This window comes from Neophocaena asiaeorientalis, unplaced genomic scaffold, assembly GCF_003031525.2.
Source record: "Neophocaena asiaeorientalis asiaeorientalis breed wild unplaced genomic scaffold, Neophocaena_asiaeorientalis_V1.1 scaffold35, whole genome shotgun sequence".
Lineage (NCBI taxonomy): Eukaryota > Metazoa > Chordata > Mammalia > Artiodactyla > Phocoenidae > Neophocaena > Neophocaena asiaeorientalis.
The window spans coordinates 1,729,103-1,753,464 of NW_020172984.1; the positions used below are offsets into that span (position 1 = coordinate 1,729,103).

Below are 24,362 nucleotides of genomic sequence, written 5' to 3' on the forward strand. Positions count from 1 at the left end.
GGATTCTTAACCACTGCGCCACCGGGGAAGTCCAGTGAAAACTTACTTTTCTATAACATTTTTACTTTGTAAAGTGAACACACCTTGTCATAATATCTTATTTAATCCTTACAACTGCCTTATCACCCCTATTTTAGAGGTAATCTAAGGTTTAGAGTAAGGACTAACCAGTATCAGACTTGAACAATAATTCTGGTCTTCTGAACTCAGAACTAAAACATTTTGCTCCAGACCACAATTGCTTTTTCCTTTAACAGCAGCGACTGTCTGCTGAACATATGTTTAACTCCTTACCCTGCTATTCAAGGCCTTCCAGCAGAATTTTTCACTGTTCCCATAGGCAGACTTCAAGCTTCAGCTGCGAAAACACTGTTCAGTGTTCTTCAAATGTACTCTTTGCTTTCACATTTTGCTCATGCCCTCCTCTTTTGGAGATAACTTTGTCTCCTCGTCTTTTCACTGGATGGAAACCACTCCAATTGTGTCATGCTCTGAAAGATAAGTCTTTTGTCCCCTGTCACTCTCGGAGTTTAAGAATAAAGATAGCACAGTTGAAGAACTGGGAAGAGTAATTAGTTGTCTACTTATTATTTCAAAGGACAGTGATAGTCCACAGTATCTTACTGTTTCTTATTTTTCCATGTGTCTATCTCTCTTTCTTCTTCCTACTCTTTCTTCCCATTCTTACATTTATTTCCTTCCTTCTTTGTCCTTCCACTGTATTTTTTCATTTCCAGGTTTCAAAAAGTATTTTACCAGGAATTCCCTGGCGGTCCAGTGGTTAGGACTCTGCGCTTTCACCGCCAAGGGCGAGGGGAGCCGGGTGCCGTGGCCAAAAAAAAAAATTTTTTTTTTACCTTTTTTATTGATTAAAGTGACTCTCACCAGATTTTTATTTCAAAATTAGTTATACCAAGAATTTCATATTTTTTTAAATTATATTTTGCTTTCTTTCTGTAAAATTGAGTCATAATGGTTGCTCCTTTGTAGGATTGTTGAAGGATTAAATAAATTACTATTTACAACAATATCTGGCATGAAGTAAGTGCTCCATAAATCTTAGCTATCACTGTTGTTGTTCATTTGTTTAAAAAATATTTACACACTTTGCTAAATTTTGCAGGCGTAGAGGCAAAAAAACGAGTCCCTGACCTCAGGGTACAAACTATATTGGGGAAGATAGATGAATAAACACATTTTAGTAGAGCACAGGCATTGTATGTGTAAAGACATTATCTTTGATCTTCACAACTGTTTTGCAGAATGGTTTTTTGGTGAGAAATCTGAGGCTCAAAGAAGGCACATGGGTGAGATCACAGAGTTAGTCTGTCTGACTTCAAAGCTCCCTTCCCCTTGTTATCACACTGCCTCAAATTAGGATTCTGTCCATTGATATTGATCTTTGACGATTTTGTTCCAAGCATTAGTGTTTCTGTTGTCCTGAAAAGCCCCAAAGCCTCACGCCAAAGCCTGGGTCACTGTCTCTCACAGCCCAAATGCAAGGGATAAATAGAGCCCCACTGCATGGGGACTCAATTCAGACAGTCCTTCCTCAGTTCATTTCAGCCTCCACTGGAGGACAGGCAGTTGTTGCCAAACGCCTGTCAGTGAAGAACAGTTGCCCGTTTGTTAGGGTTGTTGCAGTCCCTGTGGCAAACACTAATCAGTCATGGGGACCGTGACTATGGGATTGTGGTTTAACCAAAGAGTAAGTTCTGTCCCGAAGGCACAGCTTGCAACAATAGCTTCATTGAATTACAACATATTTGAAAAGGGATGTCAAACAAGCATTAATTTATGCTACAAATATTTGTTCTGGGAGTCTGAGGAATGTGCTAGCCTTTGGGAGCTCAAAGGTGAATAAGAAACAGACTCTTTTCTTAGTAAGTTTTAAGATTTAGTGTACGAGACAAGCTGTGTGTATAAGTAATCAGAAAATACATTAGAAAGAAGTGTTGAAGGAAAATGAAAAGTAAGTGCTGGTGGGAGTGTAAGAGAGAAAGTGCTTTCAGCTGGAGCACTCAGGGAAGGCTTGATGGAGGGGCAGACATGGTAGCTGGGCCTGAAAGGCATGTAGCATTTCAACAGAAAAGAAAGGTATCCTAGTGGGAAAGGAGTAGTGTCACCATAGGCTTGAAGATGGTATAAGTTTGGGGCACAGCCCACTTTCCCCTTCCTCTTTCACTGCCTAACTCCATTCATCTCTCAGGTCTCAGCTCAAATGTTATTTGCACAAGGAAGTCTTCTCTGACCTTCTTGGGTCCCCTTTCCCCATCATAATCTTCCAAAGCATAAAATATCTATTTTATTCATGTCTCCCTGCTACATTGTAAGGTTCATGAACCCTGAACTGTGTATTTATGTTATCATTTTATCAACAGTCCCATAGTAAGTGCTTGATAAATATTTGTTGCATGAATAATTGAAAGCTGAAAAGTAACTTATTGTAGTAGGTATTTATTGAGAAAAATCCATATATAAGTGGACCTACACAGTTCAAACCTATGTTGTTCAAGAGTCAACTGTATATTCTTCCCTTCCTCCTCCCTCACTTCCTCTTCATTTTTCTTCTTTTATCTTTTTCTGCTTCTTGGACCATTTCTTCTCTCTCTGTCCCATGATGTACTGTTTCTGAGGATCTGCCCGTTGCCTCCCTTCTCTCACTTTTGTTTCTGTGCAGCGTTTAAACTATTGCCCCCGCGTTGATGTCTCCCATGCCATTTTCTCTAGTCCTGATTTCTCTGGATTTCCAGACCTGCACCTCCATCTGTCTACAGGACACCTCTAGCCTCTCACACTCAGACTGAACTCATTTCCTTCCCTCCCCAGTTGCTTTTCCATTTTACTTTCCAATTCATATTAATAGCGTTCCATCTGGATATAAACCTCTCTCTCCATAGCTCTCAGATTCATTCAGACACAAAGTCCTGTGATTTCTGCTCCTAAAATTCCTTCGTCTTAATTCATGTTCTAATCAGCTCTCATCCTAGGTGGTCTCCCTGCTGAAGTGATTTTTTATTTTAAAGATGGGTCATGTGACTCTTCTGCTTAAAGACCTCCCAGGCACTCTGCACTTTGAATGAAGTTCAGTCTCTGAAGAGAATATTCAAGGCCTTTCACAAACTCAAACTCCAGTTTCATTCCAGCCTCATTTTCTGCATCTCCACCCAACAAACTTGACTCTGGAAACCCACCTGAAACATCCTCTAGAAGCACACCGTGACTTTTCACTCTCTGGGCTTTATTTCTGCTCTGCTCACAACACTGATTTCTTTTTCCTTTACATTTTGGATCTCAGGCTCAGAATGTTGAATTATTCACACTCCACAGTTCATGCCATACTATTGTAACTGACCCTTCCCAAGTCCTTCACTTGTTATGTATCTTTTTTTTTTTTTTTTTTTTTTTTTTTTGTACACGAACCCGTGTGCCCTGCATCGGCAGGCGGACTCTCAACCACTGCGCCACCAGGGAAGCCCTGTTATGTATCTTATGCATTCTCTTTATCCCTATTCTTATGTCTCCTACCCTGTAACTTTCCTAATGTATTTGATGTCTATGCCTTTTTTATATGTTCCTGTAAAATATGTATTTTTTGTGTGTCTATGTGTTTAATATACATAAATGGTCTTTTGTTACAGATCTCATATTTCTTACTTTTTAAATTTAGCGCTCTGTTTCTAAGCTCTATCCATGTTGCTAGTCTATTGCTTCTGATTGTTGTATAGTACACCTTGGTGTACATCCAGCACATTTTACCTATCCATTCCCCTGCTAATGGACACTGTGAATATTTTATACCTGATTCCCTGGACAAGACCAGTGTTTCATTACTACCTAACATAGCAGTTCTCAACCCTTTCAGACCCAACAAACCTCCTTAAATAACAAATATGTCTCCTTTATTATTCTGAAATGAAATTCACAAATAATATAACCTACTACGGTAGGCAGCCTCTCAGAAAGCCCCCAGTGATGTCTGCCTCCTGGTATTCTCATCCTTGTGTAATCCCCTCCTCTTGAGGGTGGGCTGCATTTATTGATTTCTAGTGAATAGCATAGGGCAAAAATGATGGGATGTCACTTCCAAGGTTAGGTTACCAAAAAAACTGTGTTCTTGGGTGTTCTTCCTGGTTCTCTCCCTCACCTGCTCTGAGAGAAGCCAGCTGCCCTAGGAAGTTGACATGGCAAGGAATGGAGGGAGGCCTCTGACAATAGCCAGTGAAGAACTGAGGCCCTTAATGTAACCTGAAGTAGCTGAATCCTGCTGACAATAACGTGAGTGATTTTGGAAGCAGATCCTTCCCCATCAATACTTCAGATCAGACTGAGGCCCAACCAACACCCTGACTGCAACATAAGGGACCTTGAGCCAGAGGCATCCAGCTAAACTGTGCCCAGATTCCTCACAGAAACTGTGTGATAAATGTTCATTGTTTTAAACCACTAAGTTTTGGGATAATTTGTTTCACAGTAAAAATAACTAACCTAACTACCCACGTAACTATAAAATATAATGTCCTAACTATAATGTAAAGTAAAATAAAGACAGTAAATTATAATAATATGTGTTTCAATATGTAAATGCTCAGGTATGACTACACTAGCGGGTATAATGATTTCAGATGCTTGCACCTATATGTATATGCAAGCATATGTATATGCTTGCACCATGAATGCAGGAGCTAAAATGCAGACTGATTCCAGTGAGTTTTGGCTATCCAAACTATTACAACTGATACAGCCTTTCATGACATTGTTTCCTGAAATGTTTCACAGCTCTTGATAAGTTGCAAATAAAACAAAGAACTATCTCTCCCCAATTTCAGGGTAGTTACTGTTTGGGGGAAAACTCTCAGCTTTTTCCTTCCCGTGCATCTTTCTCCTTTACTTTTACACTGAACGCTTCACTTATGACACTTCTCATGACCAAATATGTGGGTTCCCCCTCCCCCCTCCACACCAAACAATTCTGTGACACCAGCTGGGTGTCCTGCAATTTAACTCAATACTGACGCTATTTACCTGGAGATAGTGTTAGATCCCACTGATCAAAGGCTCAGTCCCGCAAGACTGCTCCCAACTTTAGATGCCAATCGAAAGTAGTAGGTCCCCAGGTTACCCACAACTTCTGTCTGACTTGGCTAAAATTCAGAGGTTTCCATGACCTCCTCCTCCTTGGATTTGGTTATTTCCTAGAACAAGTCACAAAACGCAGGGGAACACGTTTACCAGTTTATTAAAGGGTATGGTAAAGGATACAGATGAAGAGACACATAGGGCAAGGTCTGAGAGGATCCTGAGCACAGAGCTTCTGCCTCCATGAAGTTGGGGGTGCATCACCCTCCAGGTAAGTGGATGTACCCCCCAACCTGAATGCTCTCTGAACCTCCTACTATTGGAATTAGTAGGCAATACAAGGCAATTGTTATGCCTTGTATAGGCATGATTAATTACCAACTCCATTTGTAGTTCCTCTCCCCGCTCTGGAGAGGGCTGAAAATTCCAAGCTTCTAATCATGGCTTGGTTTTTCTGGTGACCCAGCCAGGAGCCATCCAGGAGCCCACCCAGAGTTGCCTCATTAGAACAAAAGACGCCCTAGTGTTCTTATCACTTAGCAAATTACAAGGGTTTTAGGAGCTCTGTGCCAGGAAGAGGGGTGGGGTGGGTGAGCAGAGACCAATACATATACTTTCTACTATCTCACAGTTGCGTTCCTAGAAAATTCAATGTACCTTAAAAGCATAGGAAAATGCTTCGTGTTTATGTTAACAAAGTTATGTTCTAGGCCCAGCTAATTATGAACAGATTTTTCACTCACAGGAATGTTTAGCAGGACATTCAGAAATAGTGTATTGTGGAACAATCTTTCCCTGGTGACATCATCTCTTGCATTGCAGAACACCTTATAATCCCTAGCTTTAGCCTTCTAACGTCCCTGGTTTTCCCAAGCACTGTTCTGATTAAAAAAACAACAAACAAAACCACAAAAATTAAATCCTCAGTCTAAGGGGAGATAACATTCCCTTGAGAACTGGTAGCGAAGTACAATATCCCCAATAACGAATAAGCTTGGCAATAAATCATAGTGGTACTCTAAGTTGTTGAAATTGTTTACACCCCTGGCTAGCCCCTCAATGATCCAAAGCTTCGCAGTCCCGAATAAGGAAGCGGTGATCTGATACGCAGAAGCAAGTTCAAGGAGACAGCGAGATACACGGCACCTACCCAGTGATTTCCTTTTCGTTGCTAATTTTTAATTCCTTCTTGCCAAGACGTCACCCTTCCCTCCTTTAGTACTGCTGTGGGTTCACCGCTGGGCGGGACGCGCACGCTCCACTTCCGCAGGCGGGTTTCCAACTAGGCCCCGCCCCACCTCCTCGCGTCACCGGAAGTGAGGCCGCGGAAGTAGTAAAACCCGCTCCATGGGAGGCGGGCGCGCCCTGGAGGTGGCTGGCTGCCGGGATGGCAGATGAAGAAGAAGACCCCGCGGTGAGTGACCGCCTCTGTTCCAGCCCACTTTTTTATTCACTCCCTCGGGCACCGTAGCGGAGGCCGAGAATCGGGTTTGTTTTCCTTAGTGAATTCAGCCGAGAGAATCGGGGACTTCACCCCGTGCTAGGCTTTTTCTTCCGATTTGTCGTAGGACAGGGGGCAGGAAGAGAAGGAGGGTGGTCCCCTGCCCTTTGCTTTTGGTCCATATTTGCCAGACACCCTTTGAAACACCTAGAGAATCATCAGAGGACAAAGCTAGTATTTGTTCTCTGTGAGCAAAGTTATTTAACTTTGAGCCTCGGTTTTCATGTCATAAAATAGGCTTAAGTCTTACTTGAGGAAAGTTCTTAGCACTGTGTAAGCAGTGCTTAGTAAATACTAGTTTTGCTTACTTTTATTCAATATCAACTCTTTTAATAGTAAAACTGTCTAGAAATAGGCCAACTTTGTTGGTTAAAAAAAAGAATGTATGGTCGTTGGAACTGCTCCAGGAGAGGCAGTACAGTTGTTGTGGACATTGTAGAAGCCATTCCTGTGTGAGTCTGAAGTTGGATAGGATTAGTTGTAAGTCCCCTAAAATGCTAAGGTTTCATGGTTTTTTGCTGCTTGCTTTATTTAGGCTTTCTGGCATGATATCAGTGTTGAAGATGGAAAAAAATGTTAATTATTAAAAAGTCAAAAGCAGTGCTTGACGTATCCATATATACATTTTAACTTCTAGTTTGAGGAAGAAAATGAAGAAATTGGAGGAGGTGCAGAAGGTGGACAGGGTAAAAGAAAGAGACTTTTTTCTAAAGAATGTAAGTAGTATTTGACAATGATTTTTTATAGATAAAAACTTCTGGGTATGTCGGTTCAAAGTAGATTTATTGTTCTGAATGTGCTTCCTTGTAGGGACAATATTCTCAGACTTGTGCATAAATTCTGTTTAACCTGTGAATCACAGATAGTAATAACCCTAACCCCAATTTATGTATTTATATATATGTGTGTATACACACACACACATACACACACATCCATACTTTTTTTTTTTTTTTTTAAGTAAAGAGATGTGATCAGTGTTTCAATTCAGGGCCTAAGAACATACCTCCATTACCTCCCCTGTCCCTTACCTTTCAGCAGTAGGAGCAGGGACTCCTTTGACTGTAAGCCAAAGGTTCTTTTGGATCCTGAAACAGGTGCTGAGGGTAGGAATTAAGTTGGGGCTTTGGACTAAGGCAGTGGACAAGGCAGGAAGATGATGAACAATGTGAGGCAGTCCAGTGGCATAGAGATTATAAGGTTTTGGTTGTCTAGTCTGTTCCCTCAGTAGACCTTTTGTGGCAGCAGCAAGGAGAGCTGCTGCTACTACTGATGTTCAAGGTCAGCCCCTTTAAGGCACTGTGAGAAAGTGCTCTCCATCTCCCAGTCCTGATAAGGCGACACATCACCTGATTCATTTATGCTGGTTCCGATGTAAGCAGTTCCCAAATGCTCTTGAAACTACAGAGTCAATATGTGGGGTTTTTTTTTTTGCCATTCAAATCCCTTCCTATATCTCAATTTCTCACCTTAAGTTTACCACTACTTATTCCATCTCTGATGTTATTTACTCCATTTGTACGTGGTTTTACCAAAGTCGGCATAAGAAGGGGATTCCTACACCAGAGCATCCCAGAGTGATGACAAGAATTTGGAATCTTCACAGCCTTTTCCTTGTCTTACCTGAATCTTCCTATGACTTACTGACCAAGATCTGTTCTCCTAGACCTTCTTTTTAAAAAAAAATTTTTGCTAATATAACACAAAATTTCAAAGCATTCACTTCTATTTGTTTATGTCTTTACAGACCCTTTAACCAAATGCAGTTCACATACTTCCTGTCTAATATGATTTTGCTTTTCCAGTGAAGTATATTTCCCTACTGATGATTTTTCCCCATCAGAATGTTAATGACAAGGTATCTCCCTCAAAATATTTAAGGAAAAATATTAAGTTTACAGTGGAGAATCCTGGCAGACATTACTTTAGCCAAGTGATCAAAGTCAATAAGATCACCAGTAATATATGTTGACATTACATACCCCTGATATGACGCATTAAGAGGTACATCATCACTGTGATTCCCTTTCTAGTAATTCATAACCACAACCTAATCATGAGAAAACATCAGGCAAACCCAAATTGAGGGACATTCTACAAGATAACTGACCAGTATTCTTCAGAAGTGTCAAGGTTATAAAAGACAAGGAAGGGCTTCCTTGGTGGCGCAGTGGTTAAGAATCCACCTGGTAATGCAGGGGACATGGGTTTGAGCCCTGGTTTGGTAAGAACCCACATGCTGCAGATCGACTAAGCCCGTGCGCCACAACTACTGAGCCTGCGCTCTAGAGCCCGCGAGCCACAACTACTGAAGCCCGCACGCCTAGAGCCCGTGCTCCTCAACAAGAGAAGCCACTGCAGTGAGAAGCCTGTGCACCGCAACAAACAGTGACCCCCACTCACCACAACTAGAGAAAGCCCGTGCGCAGCAACGAAAACCCAACACAGCCAAAAATAAATAAATAAATATATAAATTAAAAAAAAAAAAGACAAGGAAAGTCTGAGGAACTGTCACAGAACAGAGGAAACTAGGGAGGCATGACAACTAAATATTGTGGGATCCTGAAACAGAAAAGGTACACTAGTGGAAAAACTGGTACAATCTGAATAAGTTCTGTATTTGTACCAGTGTTAATTTCTTAGTTTTGAGAAGTGTCTTTGGTTGTGTAAGATGTTAACATAAGGGGAAGCTGAATATAGGGATTCGGGAACATTGTGCTGTTTTTGCAACTCTTCTCTAAGTCTGAAATTATCTAAAAAAACAAACCAAAAAAAAAAAAAGCAAAAAAAAAATTCAGAATCCAAAAAACACAGAGGGGAGAAAATATTGGCTCCTGTGTTTGTTTTCTCCCTCCTGTATCTGGACCTAAAAGCTTTTGCCAGAATAAACCCTAGGGGCACTTCTCTATCCTAGTCTGGCTTCTAGGTCACCTGTTTCTTTTCTTCCGCAGGCCTGGTCTACTGTCTTCTTAGTTCTGCCTGCTTTTGCTTCTCCTAAATAGAAATTATTCTTGACGTACTCATTCCTACTTTTAGAAGTGTTCTAGGAGTTCGTTCCATTTATTTATTTATTTATTTATTTAATTTATTTTTTTTGCGGTACGCAGGCCTCTCACTGTTATGGCCTCTCCCATTGTGGAGCACAGGCTCCGGACACGCAGGCTCAGCGGCCATGGCTCACAGGCCCAGCCACTCCGCGGCATGTGGGATCTTCCCGGACTGGGGAACGAACCCGTGTCCCCTGCATCGGCAGGCGGACTCCCAACCACTGCGCCACCAGGGAAGCCCCGTTCCTTTTTTTTAAATGTAAAACTTAAATACAATAAATTGCACTAGTCTTCATTGAACAGCTTGATGAATTTTCCATATATACATATACTTGTAACCACCAGTCAGATCAAGATACAAAACATTTCTAACATATGACAGAGTTTCTTAGTATTTGTATACCCCTTTGAGAATCTGCTAAGAGTTGATTCTTCTTCCCAGAAAAATACACACACAAATAAGGTATAAAATTTTTACATATAATTTCAGTAGGGTTCCAGGACCTCTCAAAACTTGTCCATGGACTGATTGGGAGTTTATAGGCTATAGCATAAGAATCCATATGGATCCCATCTGCCCTAAATTACCAAGAAGTGTAATACTGTTGTGGGTAGGAGTATAGACTCTGGAGCCAGATCATCTGGGTTCAAATTCAAGTTCCATCTCACTATCCGTGTGACCTTGGGTAAATCACTTAAACTCTATGCCTCAATTTTCTCATCTATGTAGAATGGGGATAATAGTAGTTTCTACTTCAGAGGGTTGTCCTGAGGATTAAATGCGCTTACAACAGTGCCTAGCATGTAGTAAGGGCTATATAAGTTTTAGCTATTAGCAGTTATTTTCATTACTCTGTAGACTTTTCTTCTCTTTTGCATTTTCTATGGTTCCTTCAGATGAAGACTAAAAGGGCTTTGCTGGCAGTTGCTTTGATCCAGGGAATAAAATGTCAAGATTCTATATAGTAAGCCCTTTGCTTTCTCCTTTTGATTAACATGTTCTTCCTATAAGAAGGTCATTGGAGCACTTTCTCTCATGTCCTCTTCCTTATGGTAGTATCAGAAAGGATTTTGCTTTCTTTTTTCCAAGACCTCCCCCTCACCCCCTGAAAACACTCCCAGTAAAGGCTAAACCATTGCTACTCGTCCTGTTCCTGCTACGAAGTTTCCTACTTAAAGGTATTCTGGGGTTGTTGGTGAGTAGATAATAGAGATTAGGGAAGGAATATTGATATCAGGGTTCAGTAGCTGGGAGGGAAGGGGAGTTCCTACCTAGGGAAGGCTAGGTAAGAACAGTTGGTTATGTGCTAGTGGTTAATACCTTTTACACCAAAATCCATACTTGGAGACAAGAAATACAATGTAAATATACTTTCATACCAATATCTTCTATAGCTTAGTTCTAATTTGAAAAAGTATTGGTCAAGTTTGTTTAAACAAAAATGATTGTTCTTTTTACAGTACGGTGTATGATGTATGGGTTTGGGGATGACCAGAATCCTTATACTGAGTCAGTAGATATTCTTGAAGACCTTGTCATAGAGTTCATCACTGAAATGGTAAGTTTTTTATGTAATTGGTCTTAGTTAATTAAGGAATAGATTTGAAATTCTAACTTTTAGATAAGACTAGAACTATGGCATCCTTTGAAATAAGCTTGAGTGCCATTTGAGTGCCTGTTTTGTGGAAGTTACTATTTATCATTAACGATAGAGAGAGATAAGTGTGTGTGGGTGTATACACACACACAAACACACACACACACTCACACACACATGCACACACAATATATTCTACCCCCTCCTGAATTTTATTTATAAGGACATAATTATAAGATCCTTGAATAAAATGTAAAATATTACCCATAATCCCATCATCCAACATAAATTTCCCTCTTCCAGTATTTATGTAAAGATATACAGTGTTTTACATAGTTGATCATAGTAAACATTCTTTTTACTCAGAGTTTTTAATACATATTTCCTATGTTCTAATCACAATTATTTTAGTAGCTGCATAAAATTCATTCAAATTATTTTCTAATATACTTAACCATTTCCCTATTGAAATTATTTACATATTATTTTTAACTGAGTAGATAAGTTTGAATGTCCATATTCATGAAATTTCCCCCTTCTCTGGATATGTTTGCAGGGATGGGAATACTGAGTTTGTTTGTGTTCAGTTCTTATGAATTTTTACCCTGTGTTTTGGATTATTTCCTTCATAAAGAATAATAGAAGTAAAATTACTGGGTCAGAGAGTGCATTTTTTAAAATCTTTTTCTGCTTATGAAAGTAATATTGATTAAATTTAGAAAGTATTAAAGAATGCAGGGGAAAAAATAAAAATCTGTAATCCTTCTACCTAGAGATAACTAATGCTGAGATTTTGGTGAATATTCTTTTGTCTTTTTACACATATTTTTAAACTTTATAAAACTGAAATCATACAGTATATATAGTCGTAGAACCTGCTTTTTCACTTAGGTACGTCTACAACATTTTCCCTGTGTCACCGCATAATTAATATTTTTGATGGCTTCACAATATTAATTGACTAGGTGTGCTCAAATTTGTTCAATTTATTAAATATTTAATTTCCCTTTTTCAGTCATTAGAAATAATGCTGTGATGAATTTTTGTTTTTGCAGTGTGAATATGTAATGGTAGGGGATGAGATTTGCTTTTAAGGAAACCCACCAATATTTATCAGCTACTGAAATGGACACAAAGTTTAAATGAAGTGGTGGTTACAAAGAAATAAAATTATTTTATGCAAATGAAGACAAACTACATATATCAAAACACACAGAAAGAAACATCAGTGCAAATGGATAAAGAAGATGTGGCACATATATACAATGGAATATTACTCAGCCATAAAAAGAAATGAAATTGAGTTCTTTGTAGTGAGGTGGATTGACCTAGAGTCGGTCATACAGAGTGAAGTAAATCAGAAAGAGAAAAACAAATACCATATGCTAACACATATATATGGAATCTAAAAAAAAAAAGGTTCTGATGAACCTAGGGGCAGGATAGGAATAAAGACGCAGACGTAGAGAATGGATTTGAGGACACGGGAGGGACAGGGAAGGGTAAGCTGGGACGAAGTGAGAGAGTAGCATTGACATATATACACTACCAAATGTAAAATAGATAGCTAGTGGGAAGCAGCTGCATGACACAGGGAGATCAACTCAGTGCTTTGTGTCCACCTAGAGGGGTGGGATAGGGAGGGTGGGAGGGAGACGCAAGAGGGAGGGGATATGGGGGTATATGTATACGTATAGCTGATTCACTTTGTTAAACAGCAGAAACTAACACAACATTGTAAAGCAATTACACTCCAATAAAGATGTAAAAGAAAATTTTTTTTTAAATCAATGAATTTGATAGTTTTAATGTCCTTAATATTAAAATGTCTATAAAGCATTGAAACATTGCTAATAACGGTAGAAAGTGGACAAAGGACATTAATAGAAAGACAATTCATAAGTGACTAGCTATAATAATTAGAAGAGAAAGTTTCAAACTCACCAGCATTAAATAGACACAAGTTAAAAGAATAAAATGTTAGATTTTTAAAAAATTAATTGAATTTAATATGTTTTTTTGTAATAGACTCACAAGGCAATGTCAATTGGAAGACAAGGTCGGGTACAAGTTGAAGATATCGTCTTCTTGATTCGAAAGGACCCAAGAAAGTTTGCTAGGGTTAAAGACTTGCTTACTATGAATGAAGAATTGAAACGAGCTAGAAAAGCATTTGATGAAGCAAACTATGGATCTTGACACCTTTGGTACTTTCTGAAGGTTCATTATTTTCTGGGGAAACCATATTTAATAACTATATTTTCCACAGTAAGGTTCTGATATCTAGCCATGTGAATGAAAGATAGAGAACCACAACGTTTTCAGTCTTTATTCATGTCTTCAATTTTAGAGTGATATTTGAGCCTTTAATTGCCTGCCGTTATATTACTATACTTTGAATTACTTACTGGATTTTAATGACCACATGTAAGTCAAAGTACCTTGCAAACCATTCAGTTCCTTCTGATTTCGTGCCATTGTAGGCTTTACTGTGGCTGTTTAATATGTGAAATCTCAATGGTACCTTTGATAGCTAAGACATGTGTTTGATGTTTCTAAAGTTTTTAGATTACAGTAGTCTAAGTTATTAAAAGATAGTGAACTGGTTTGTGTTTCTTTTAAGGAGAAAATGATAGAAAATACAGCCTTTTTAAGAGTGTTTGTCTTAAGATAATTTGTTTTAATACTCTTTTCTTTAGATAACAAGTGATTTTTTGAGAAACTAAAAGTTTCCTATGAATTCTTCTGTGTTGAAAGACCTATTTGATTTAAAATCTTTTGGGCTGGGCTTCCCTGGTGGCACAGTGGTTGAGAGTCCGCCTGCCGATGGGGGGGACACGGGTTTGTGTCCCGGTCCGGGAGGATTCTGCGTGCCGCGGAGCAGCTGGGCCCGTGAGCCGTGGCCGCTGGGCCTGCCCGTCCGGAGCCTGTGCTCCGCCACGGTAGAGGCCACAGCAGTGAGAGGCCCGCGTACCGCAAAAAAAAAAAAATCTTTGGGTCTTATACTGTTTGTCAGGTTTTAAGAGAACTCATTTCCCCAGGTCAAATTAAAGCTTCATCACTTAGCTTAAAGTAAGGATTTAAAATTGCATTTAAGGGGATCATTGGATATTACTGTTTGTGAAACTGAATGTTTTATGTGCTGCTTATAAACATTATGAATCAGTACTTAGGAAAATTTTACTTTACTTTCTTAACCTATCAATATAAGGAATAAACTATGAAAAATTAAAAAGATTAATACTTGAATTTGACTATGTGATTTATCAGCTTTTCTCCCCAATGTAATTCTAGCTGCTTAATGTCACTAAAAACTTTTTTTCCATGTTATTCGTGTAATGCTTCTGAATTGGTAATGAGATTCAAGATAGCTGGGCTGATCTTTTTATTTGAAAAAGTAAAAACCAGTTAAAAAGCAACTTTAGTCTAAACTGAAATCAAGACTGAGAGTGGAATAACAAAAGATCAATATCACTATTTTTTTTTTTTTTTTTTTTTGGGAGCCATGGCTCACGGGCCCAGCCGCTCCGCCGCATGTGGGATCTTCCCAGACCAGGGCAGGAACCTGTGTCCCCTGCATCGGCAGGCGGACTCTCAACCACTGCGCCACCAGGGAAGCCCAATATCACTATTTTTGCTAGTCAGGATCTACTTCACCCTGAAGAAGGACCTGGTAGTAACTGCCACTAGGCAAGTTATACTGGGTGCCTGTATTAGTCAGCTTGGGCTGCCATAACGAAATGTCAGACTGGGTGTCTTAAACAATGGAAATTTATTTTTTCACACTTCTGGAGACTGGAAGCCTGGGATCAGGTGCCAACATGGTCAGGTTCTGGTGAGGATTCTTCCTGGATTGCAGATAGCTGCCTTCTCACTGTGTCCTCACGTGGCTGAGAGAGACCTCTGTTGTTTCTCCCTCTTATAAGGCCACCAGTTCTGTCAGATAAGGGTTCCACCCTTATGACCTCCTTTAACCTTATCACCACTTTAAAAGTCCTTTCTCCAATATAGTCAGGTGGGGGTTAGGGGGACACAGTTCAGCTTATAGAAGTGCCATTAGTCTTACCATTTTGCTAATGATCCTGGCATTAAGAAGTTTTTTACGGGACTTTGTATTAAAACTTTTTAAAGTTGGAATTGTTAGAACTTAACTCAAAAATAGCATAAGCAAAAAAAAAAAAAAAAAAAAAAAAAAAAAAAAAAAGAAAAAAGAATTTATTGGCTTCTCCAACTGAAAGAAGGGAAAGAAAGGGTGGAGTTGACTCCACAGTTGACTGGATCTAAGAACTTGAAGAGAAGACTCTGCCCATCTTTATCCTAATTTTGGTTTTACTCTCTTAGGAGTCTCATCATGTGTCAAGGGAGCATGATGGCTAGCAGTTCTAGGGTTCCATCCATACAACTCCTGATCAAGGGAGTTACTTTACTTCCTGATACAGAAGATTCCAAGCAAGGAGTGTGGTTGTCCTGCCTCTGGTCATTATTCTTGGGCCAGGAAGAAGTTGTACTGTAGCCTGGGTCTCATGCCCCACCTCTTTGGTGAAGAAGGGCTTGGAGTGGGGCTCGGAGCTGGGTACTACTATTAGCAAGAAAGGGAAAGAGAAGCTGGGCGGATAGAAATAACAGGTGTACACTGACTCGATTCATGAGCTTACTTATTAACTGACTTCTAACAGTAAGGCAGCATGGCTCTTTTCTAATATCTAGAGCTGCACTGTGTAATATGGTAGCCACTAGCCATGTGGGGCTATTTAAATTTAGCCAATTAAAATAAAATTGAAATTAAATTCCTCAGTTACACTAGCTACGTGTCAAGTTCTCAATAGCCCTGTGGCTAGTACCAATACATTTCCATTATTATAGAAAATTTCAGATAGTGCTGATCTGCAGCGTTCAGGTGCACTCCCCTAAATTAATTGACTTCTTTTTTTAACTTACTATGAAAAATCTCAAGTATATACAATAGTAAAATAGTATCTTGAGCCCCAGGCTTCAACAGTTAACCAACCTTTTGCTAATTTAGTATCTTACCTGCTGGGAGGGGCAGTATTATTTTAAAGCAAATCCCAGATATCACTGTATTATTTCATCTATAAATACTCCAGTATGTATCTCTACAAGGATAAAAAAGCCCAAATACTACTACCATACCCTAGCAAAAATTAACCTTAATTCCTTGATATTCTGTCTAATACCTAATCCCTGTTTAAATCTCCTGATTTGTCTCAAAATATCTTTGAGTTTGTGTATTAGTTTTCTATTGCTGCTGTAACAAGTTACTGCAAATATAGTGACAACACATTCATTCTTTCCAGCTTTTTAGGTCAGAAGTTTGAAACGGTCTTAACTGGGCTAAAATCAAAGTACCAATATAGCTACGTTCCTTTCTGGATGTTTTAGAAGAGACTCTGTTTACTTGCCTTTTCCAGCTTCTAGAGGCTGCAATCCTTGACTCGTGGTCCCCTTCCATCTTCAAAGCTAGGAATGTTGCATCTCTCTGATGCTTATTCCATAGTCATAGCTCCCCCTGACCCCCAGCTGGGAAAGGTTCACTGCTTTTAAGGACCCATGTGATTATATTGGACCCACCTGGAGAGGCCAGGATACTCTCCCCATTTCAAGGTCCTTAACTTAATCACATCAGCAAAGTCTGTTTTACCATGTAAGGTAACATTCACAGGTTCTGAGGATTAGGACATGGACATCTTTTGGGGCTGTTATTCTACCTACCATTGTTTGTAACAGGAACTAAACAAGGTGTCACCCATTGCATTTGGTGAGTGTGTCTAAATTTCTTTTAATCTCTAATAGCTCCCCTCCCCCATTTTGTTTAAAGTGAAGCTCTTTCTTCGAAAATGTTCATACCTTTTTTTTTTTTAGCTAGCATGTTTATTAGTTGCTCAAGCAGACTGTCTAATAGCTATCTAAGACTCACTTGAAATTGTTTTTACTGTATTTAAGCTGGTTTTCTTAAGTAAAAACTGTAATATTAATTCTAAGTGTAGAAATTTTTAAATGAGGGGAAATAGTTCACTTGGCCTCCCATCAGTGGAGAGAGGTGTTGTCTGGAGAGTTGTTTGGCTGCTTCCCAAGAGGCCTCAGGAGGTTGAGTTACTTGGGAGAATGTATTGTAGTCCAGAGTTTGATTTGCAGCATTGCAGGCTCAGAAACCGATTTCATCAGAAAATGGAGAGCACATCCATCTCTTGGGGTGACTCAGACTCACAGAAACCAAGTTCATAAGACCAGTGTATGAAAATGGATGCCAATTTACAGATGTAAAGTAAAACTTGCATCGTGTGGCCAGCAAATTCTTCCCTTCTCCAGGCAGACATGTGGGAAACTGAAGCATTAATTATGAGGGCAAATCAGAATTTGGGGAGTTACATGAATGCTTTACCTAGAGCATCAGGTAAGATAAGATTAGGGCTGATATAGGAAAAGTGGCTCCCCAGGGCCTGAAGCAATACAGAGGGTTGTGTTTCCTGGGTATCTTCCTTCAAGACTGCCTTGTTACTGTCACTAGAAACTTGGCTTGAGTTTTCACTTCCATTGACAATACCCATCCAAGCATTGTCTGTTCGTCAGCTTTAAAGTGACTTTGCGTGTTTCCACTGTACTTCATTTAAATGTTCATCTCAGAGGTAGTTCAAAGTGGGCAATTTTATTTCTAAGTTCTTCAGGGAAGCTTCATAGTTGCTCCTAAGAGCTGACAACACTGAGCATTGGGCCTGAAAATCAAGAACTTTTTAAGAGCTCTCCCTGTGTCCCAAAACATTCCCAGTTCTCTAGGCCTGATTTTCTTAGGGTCTCTATGCTTCCCTTCTTACCACAAATAGAGACTGAGGGGTGGACGACCAGTGAGCAAGGTGTTAAATGCGTTGCTGAGGCTTCTGCTTTGCCTGAGTCCTGGTAAATGGCTGCATGAGCTAGTCAGACTGTTATGTTATGGGATAGGATCAAGGAAAAGGTTTTGGTATATCAGACAAGTATTTATTAAGTACCTATTATGCTTGAGGCATAGCACAGATACTATTTTGCTATATGGTATCTGGATAATTGGGATTCTAAAGTTATAGAAATAAAGTAAGGAGCAGATTTCTTATATGTTACCAGTAGATTGATAAGAGTTCCAGTTTGAACTTTCGTATAAAATCCCAATTCATATGTTATTTGTAGCTCTGAGACTTCTATGCACATGTTTGCTTTATTATACTTAACACAGAAAGCCTGGTAAACTGTTACGAAATCCTTGGGTGTATTCTTTTAGAACAGGAAGAACAATAGCTAAAACATAAATCGTTTTGTCATTTGCCTTTGCATGGCCATTTTTGATAAATAAATAAAAATTTATTAGGAAAGAACCTTCTTAGTTACTGACCACACTCTAAAAGAAATACTAATACTATACTATACTTCTGAAATTGGGTTTTTTAAAGTATTTTGGGGACACATGAACTTAAAATAAGACAGCTACCTAGATTTTGGTGAATCTCTGTGCTTTTCTACCATTTTTATAGCAAGTTTTACTAAACATGCTCTCAAGCTTATTACTAGAAACTTACTAATTTTATCCTGAAACACTCATCTGAAATTATGCTTCTTAGTGCGCTTTATGTATTTGTAGGGGAGCAAAATTTGCCACCCTAAAATGTATCTCTTTGGCATGAGGATTATTTTAGGCTGATTATTTTTAAGAAACAAAAGACTCAGGATGTCTTTCTTTTTAACTCCCCCTTAACGGCCTAGAGGAATTTAGATAAAGGGCCTGGTCCAGGAAGAGCACTATCGCCAGAGATGTCTACACAGAATATGGGCTCAGCGTGGTAGTGGGAACTTTGCAGGGCCTGGAGACCCAAGTTCTCTTTGTGTCCCACTGTCTCTGCATGGCCCAGCAAACATTTGTTTACCAGACATTTCCCATCTTCCTATAAATTGTTTTCTTTCCCTTTGAAGTCCCAAACCCCTAACCCCTTCTCTTTCTCAGATGGCGTATAAGCCTCAATTGCCTAACTTGGTTTTGGGCCTCCTATTCTTATGCAGTCCCCATATGTAGTAGTTACATTTGTTTTTTTTTTTTCTCCTGTTAATCTGTCTTGTGTCAATTTAATTATTAGACCAGCCAAAAGAACTCAAGAAGGGTAGGGGGGAGATTTCCCCCTCCCCAACAGTTGGTGTAGTCAGGATAATCTTCACTGGCTGGAACTTCCTCCCAAAACTGCTACAGATGAGATCCTGGGACGTCTGATAAAAGCCAGCAGAAGGTAAAATTTCTCACCATGTCAGCCTCCCAGATCTCTGCAGGGTCCAGTGAAATCAAAAGTGGTGAGAGCCCCTTTTCTCTCTTTCTAAATTTAGATTAGCAGGAGAAGATATTTGTGGAACAAGTCCCTTGGGCACAACAACTCTGGTAAAAATTTGGTAAATGCGTACTCTCAGTTTTTATTGATCCTTTTCCTCCCAGAGATGGTCACTGTTTTTCTTTGTCTCTGTCTGTTGTGTTGTTTGTCTTGTTCTATGCCTTAAGAGCTTAGCTTTATGACCAGTGAGAATATTCTCTCTGGTCTCCACCATCAGGAAGGTGCATATATCAGCATGCATTTGGCAGTCAGTCAATCAAATAGACGGATTCTGAGCAGCTGTAGCCTGTTGGTCAGAAACCCAGGTAACAGCCTAGCCTTGCAACTGGCTTCTCTTTTCCAACTGTGCCAGCTCTCAGGGGAATTTATCATAAGGGTCCAGTCCATAAGGGGCCTTTGTCTTCTCAACCTTCATTGTTTTGTTAGTGCTGGAAAAGTCCAATTCCTGTAGTACCTGCCTGGTGTCACAGATTAGTGGGTCTTTGACTGGAGGCATTTCATGTTCTCATGAGAAACTGGAGACACTGCAGTACACCATTCTTACCACCTGTGACAACAAAGGTCTTTGCTTTCTCTTTTTAAAAAATATTTATTTATTTGGTTGCACCGGGTCTTAGCTGCAGCAGGTGGGCTCCTTAGTTGCGGCATGTGAACTCAGTTGCGGCATGCATGTGGGATCTAGTTCCCTGACCAGGGATCGAACCTGGGTCCCCTGCATTAGTGTGGAGTCTTATCCACTGCACCACCAGGGAAGTCCTGGTCTTTGCTTTCTTGAGGAATTCTGGGAATGAACTTTCTGGATCTTATGAGGGCTTCATCCTTTGTGCCTCTTGCATTTTTGGTTAAGCCATAAAAAGGCTTACTGATTTGAGTTGCTATTTGAGATTAATATTGGACCCTACTCATCAAAGGCCAGATGATGCATCCTTTGAATTGGCTATATTTAAAAGTGAAAATATAGACAGCTCTCATCCAAGGACCAAATTTAAATGTGGGTTAAAAAAATATACATATGTAATGGCTAACTTTAGGGACTCTTAATAAGAGGGAAGGACAGAAATTAGAACAAAAATCAAAATCCACTCAGACCCCTTCCTATTTGCCTTCAGACATTTGCAGATGTTGTAAAAAATTAGGACATTGGAAGTTCAATTGTCCTGTACTTAAGAAAAAGAAGGAAAAGAAAAACTGTACGGAAATTGGGAAGTGAAATATTAAATGACTATGAACTATAGCCCTGGAAGCTATAAATAACTATAAAAAATAGCTGGACAAAAATATGGGTTGTACCCTATTTGCAGCTAGATATGGTTGGACAGAAAATGTACGTTATGGAACTTTCCTGGCGGTCCAGTGGTTAAGATTCTGCACTTCCAATGCGAGGGGCTCGGGTTCGATCCCTGGTTGGGGAACCAAGATCCCACATGCAGCACGGTGCGGCCAAGAAAATATTAAAAAAAAAAAAAAGAAAGAAAATGTGGGTTACGCTCCATTTGTGACTAGGGTCCTACCAAACTGCTGCCAGTCCTCAAGGAAATTACAACCTAGAATGACAATGGCCATTATGAGGAATGTTCCAGTTAGATAAGAGATTTTAAAAATGTACTTAAAAGCAAGGGCTGGGGCTTCCCTGGTGGCGCAGTGGTTGGGATTCCGCCTGCCGATACAGGGGACACGGGGTTCGAGCCCTGGTCTGGGAAGATCCCACATGCCGTGGAACAACTAAGCCCATGCTCCACAGCTACTGTGCCTGCCCTCTAGAGCCCGCGAACCACAACTACTGAGCCCGTGTGCCACAACTACTGAAGCCTATGTGCCTAGAGCCTCTACTCCGCAACAAGAGAAGCTACCACAGTGAGAAGCCTGTGCACCACAACGAAGAGTAACCCCCACTCGCAGCAACTAGAGAAAGCCTGCACGCAGCAGCGAAGACCAAATGCAGCCCAAAATTAAAAAAAAAAGAAAAGGCAAGGGCTTCCCAATCAAGCAAACAGAATTGGATACCTACTGTAATTAGTATGCAGGAGCTGCCAAAATTTCAAAATAGCTTCATTGAAAGATTTGTTGTAAAAGGCAGAAAATAAGATGGGAGGCCACCGGTCTGACTGAACTTGTGACCATAACTCAAATTCAGAGCATAATAGGAAATAATTTTAGGCCTTCTCCCCTAAGCTAAATGTATCCGGATAGAAAGAAAAACATTCCAACATAAGTTGATGGGCATGTCATTCCTATGATAAGCAACTAACTTCACTGATCTATCTCAAAAGGTGTGTAAGTATTGCAGCCTTAAGAAATCAACTCCTTCTTGGAGAACTTACATTCCTTTCCTGTGCCTTTGGGATGTAAATGTTCCAGAAACTTAAGGGAGGTTTTCTGCTTTTTTCAAATTGAAGTATACACACACACACACACACACACACACACACACACACATATATATACATATATATATATACACATACGCACACATATATATTCTTTTCCATTATGGTTTATTATAAGATATTGAATATAATTCCCTGTGCTATACAATAGGACCTTGTTGTTTATCTATTTTATATATAGTTCTTCGTATCTGCTAATCCCAAACTCCTAATTTATCCCTCTCCCACTCCCTTTCCCTTTGGTAACCATAAATTTGTTTTCAATGTCTGTGAGCCTGTTTCTGTTTTGTAAATAAGTTCGTTTGTATCATATTTTAGATTCCACATATAAGTGATATCATATGGTATATGTCTTTCTCTGATTTATTTCACTTAGTATGATAATCTCTAGGTCCATGCATGTTACTGCAAATGGCATTATTTCACTCTTTTATGGCTGAGTAGTGTAGTATTACATTGGGTGTGTGTTTATGTGTGTACCACATCTTTATCCATTCATCTCTGTGTCTTGCCTATTGTACATATTACAGCTAAGAATATTGCATGTATCTTTTCGAATTAGAGTTTTCTCTGGATATATGTCCAGAAGTGGGATTGATGGATCATATGGTAACTCAATTTTTTAGTTATTTAAGAAACCTCCATACTGCTTTCTATAGTTGCTGCACCAATTTACATTCCCACCAACAGTGTAGGAGGGTTAAGGGAGGTCATTTTATCAGAAAAATAACAAAAAGAGGAAGAAAATTTGAAAATTTAAATGCATGAAAATTCATGTGTCTTCTCCACCAGTATTAGTAAAAAACCTTTAAGTTTACAGATAAACTTAACTTTTTCCAACTGCTGAAACAAAATTTGGATCCAAATGTTCTTCTGTTAACTAGTAAGTTTCGTACCTTTGTGCCCATTTAATGACTAAAGTTTTTTTTTAAATGAAAGCTATAAGATCATTGTTTGTATCTGTCTATATGTTTGTGTATGAGTCTATATATGTATGTTGTAGATGTGTGATATTTTTATACCAGTGGAGCCCTATTCAATTGGCTTAAACAAGTGCTTATATAAAATTCTCAAAAATATAATAGAAACTCAACCAAATATTTTTCAGGTTCACATGATCTAGGATTAATCTTTAGAAAATAAAAGCAAATTTAAGGTTATTGGTTTAACTAAAACAGGCATGTCTTTAGCATTATCAGCATTAAGTATAATAATTAAACCAAATTAAATAGATGCAAATAGGATAAAAATTTTTACGTGAACTTGTTAACAATAATTACGTATCATGGTATGTGTACTTAAAAATACTTTTCAGAATTCTTTTGGTAACTTGAAACCTTAGAGTTTTGCTAAGTTAAATTAAATGATGGAAACTCATTGAATATCTAGGTCATTTCCAAATAAGATAAAGTAATACAATATTAGTTATGGAATATATGTCTGTCTACTTTTATCTTCCTCTTGCAGAGAAAGTAAACATAAATTTGTGTCTATTAATAACCACGTCCTGTGCCACATTGAAAGATTGTACTATTTAAGAAGGTACAGGACTTCCCTGGTGGCACAGTGGTTAAGAATCTGCCTGCCAATGCAGGGGACATGGGTTTGATCCCTAGTCTGGGAAGATCCCACATGCTGAGGGGCAACTAAGCCCATACACCACAACTACTGAGCCCATGTGCCACATCTACTGAAGCCTGGGCACCCTAGAGCCTGCTTGCCGCAACTACTGAGCCCGCATGCCTAGAGCCCATGCTCTGCAACAAGAGAAGCCACCACAATGAGAAGCCTGCACACTGCAATGAAGAGTAGCCCCCGCTCACCACAACTAGAGAAAGCCTGCACACAGCAACGAAGACCCAACGCAGCCAAAAAATAAAAATTAACTACCAAATGTAAAATAGATAGCTAGTGGGAAGCAGCCACATAGCACAGGGAGACCAGCTCGGTGCTTTGTGACCACCTAGAGGGGTGGGATAGGGAATGTGGGAGGGAGACGCAAGAGGGAGGAGATATGGGGATATATGTATATGTATGGCTGATTCACTTTGTTATAAAGCAGAAACTAACACACCATTGTAGAGCAATTATACTCCAATAAAGACGTTAAAAACTAAATACAAGGGTACATGTTTTTATAAATTATAAAAGGTATTTATAAATTAACCAAGCCACAAAATGCTAATACCATTCACAATTGTTTCTTTATTTTCACTATAAATTAAGGTTTCTAATTAACATGTGTGACTAAGGCTGCTAGAAATAATTAGGAAAACAATTCTGTATGCAAGAAAAATAAGATGTATTTTTGGTTAAGAAAAGGTATGAGATACAGAGATGCATTTTTGTTGAGGGAAATGAGTGTCTTTGTCCTAAAACTGATTATTTC

The 24,362-nt window shown here is 39.3% G+C and overlaps 1 protein-coding gene across 1 annotated transcript; it reads left to right on the plus strand.

The window, feature by feature from the left end:
- The first annotated feature begins 6,417 nt into the window (after positions 1-6,417).
- Positions 6,418-14,281, plus strand: TAF13 (TATA-box binding protein associated factor 13). The gene is made up of 4 exons (XM_024742059.1): positions 6,418-6,493; positions 7,218-7,296; positions 11,090-11,187; positions 13,255-14,281. Exons 1-4 carry the CDS (start codon positions 6,467-6,469, stop codon positions 13,423-13,425), a joined length of 375 nt encoding a protein of 124 aa, XP_024597827.1. The 5' UTR covers positions 6,418-6,466; the 3' UTR covers positions 13,426-14,281.
- Positions 14,282-24,362: the final 10,081 nt, after the last annotated feature.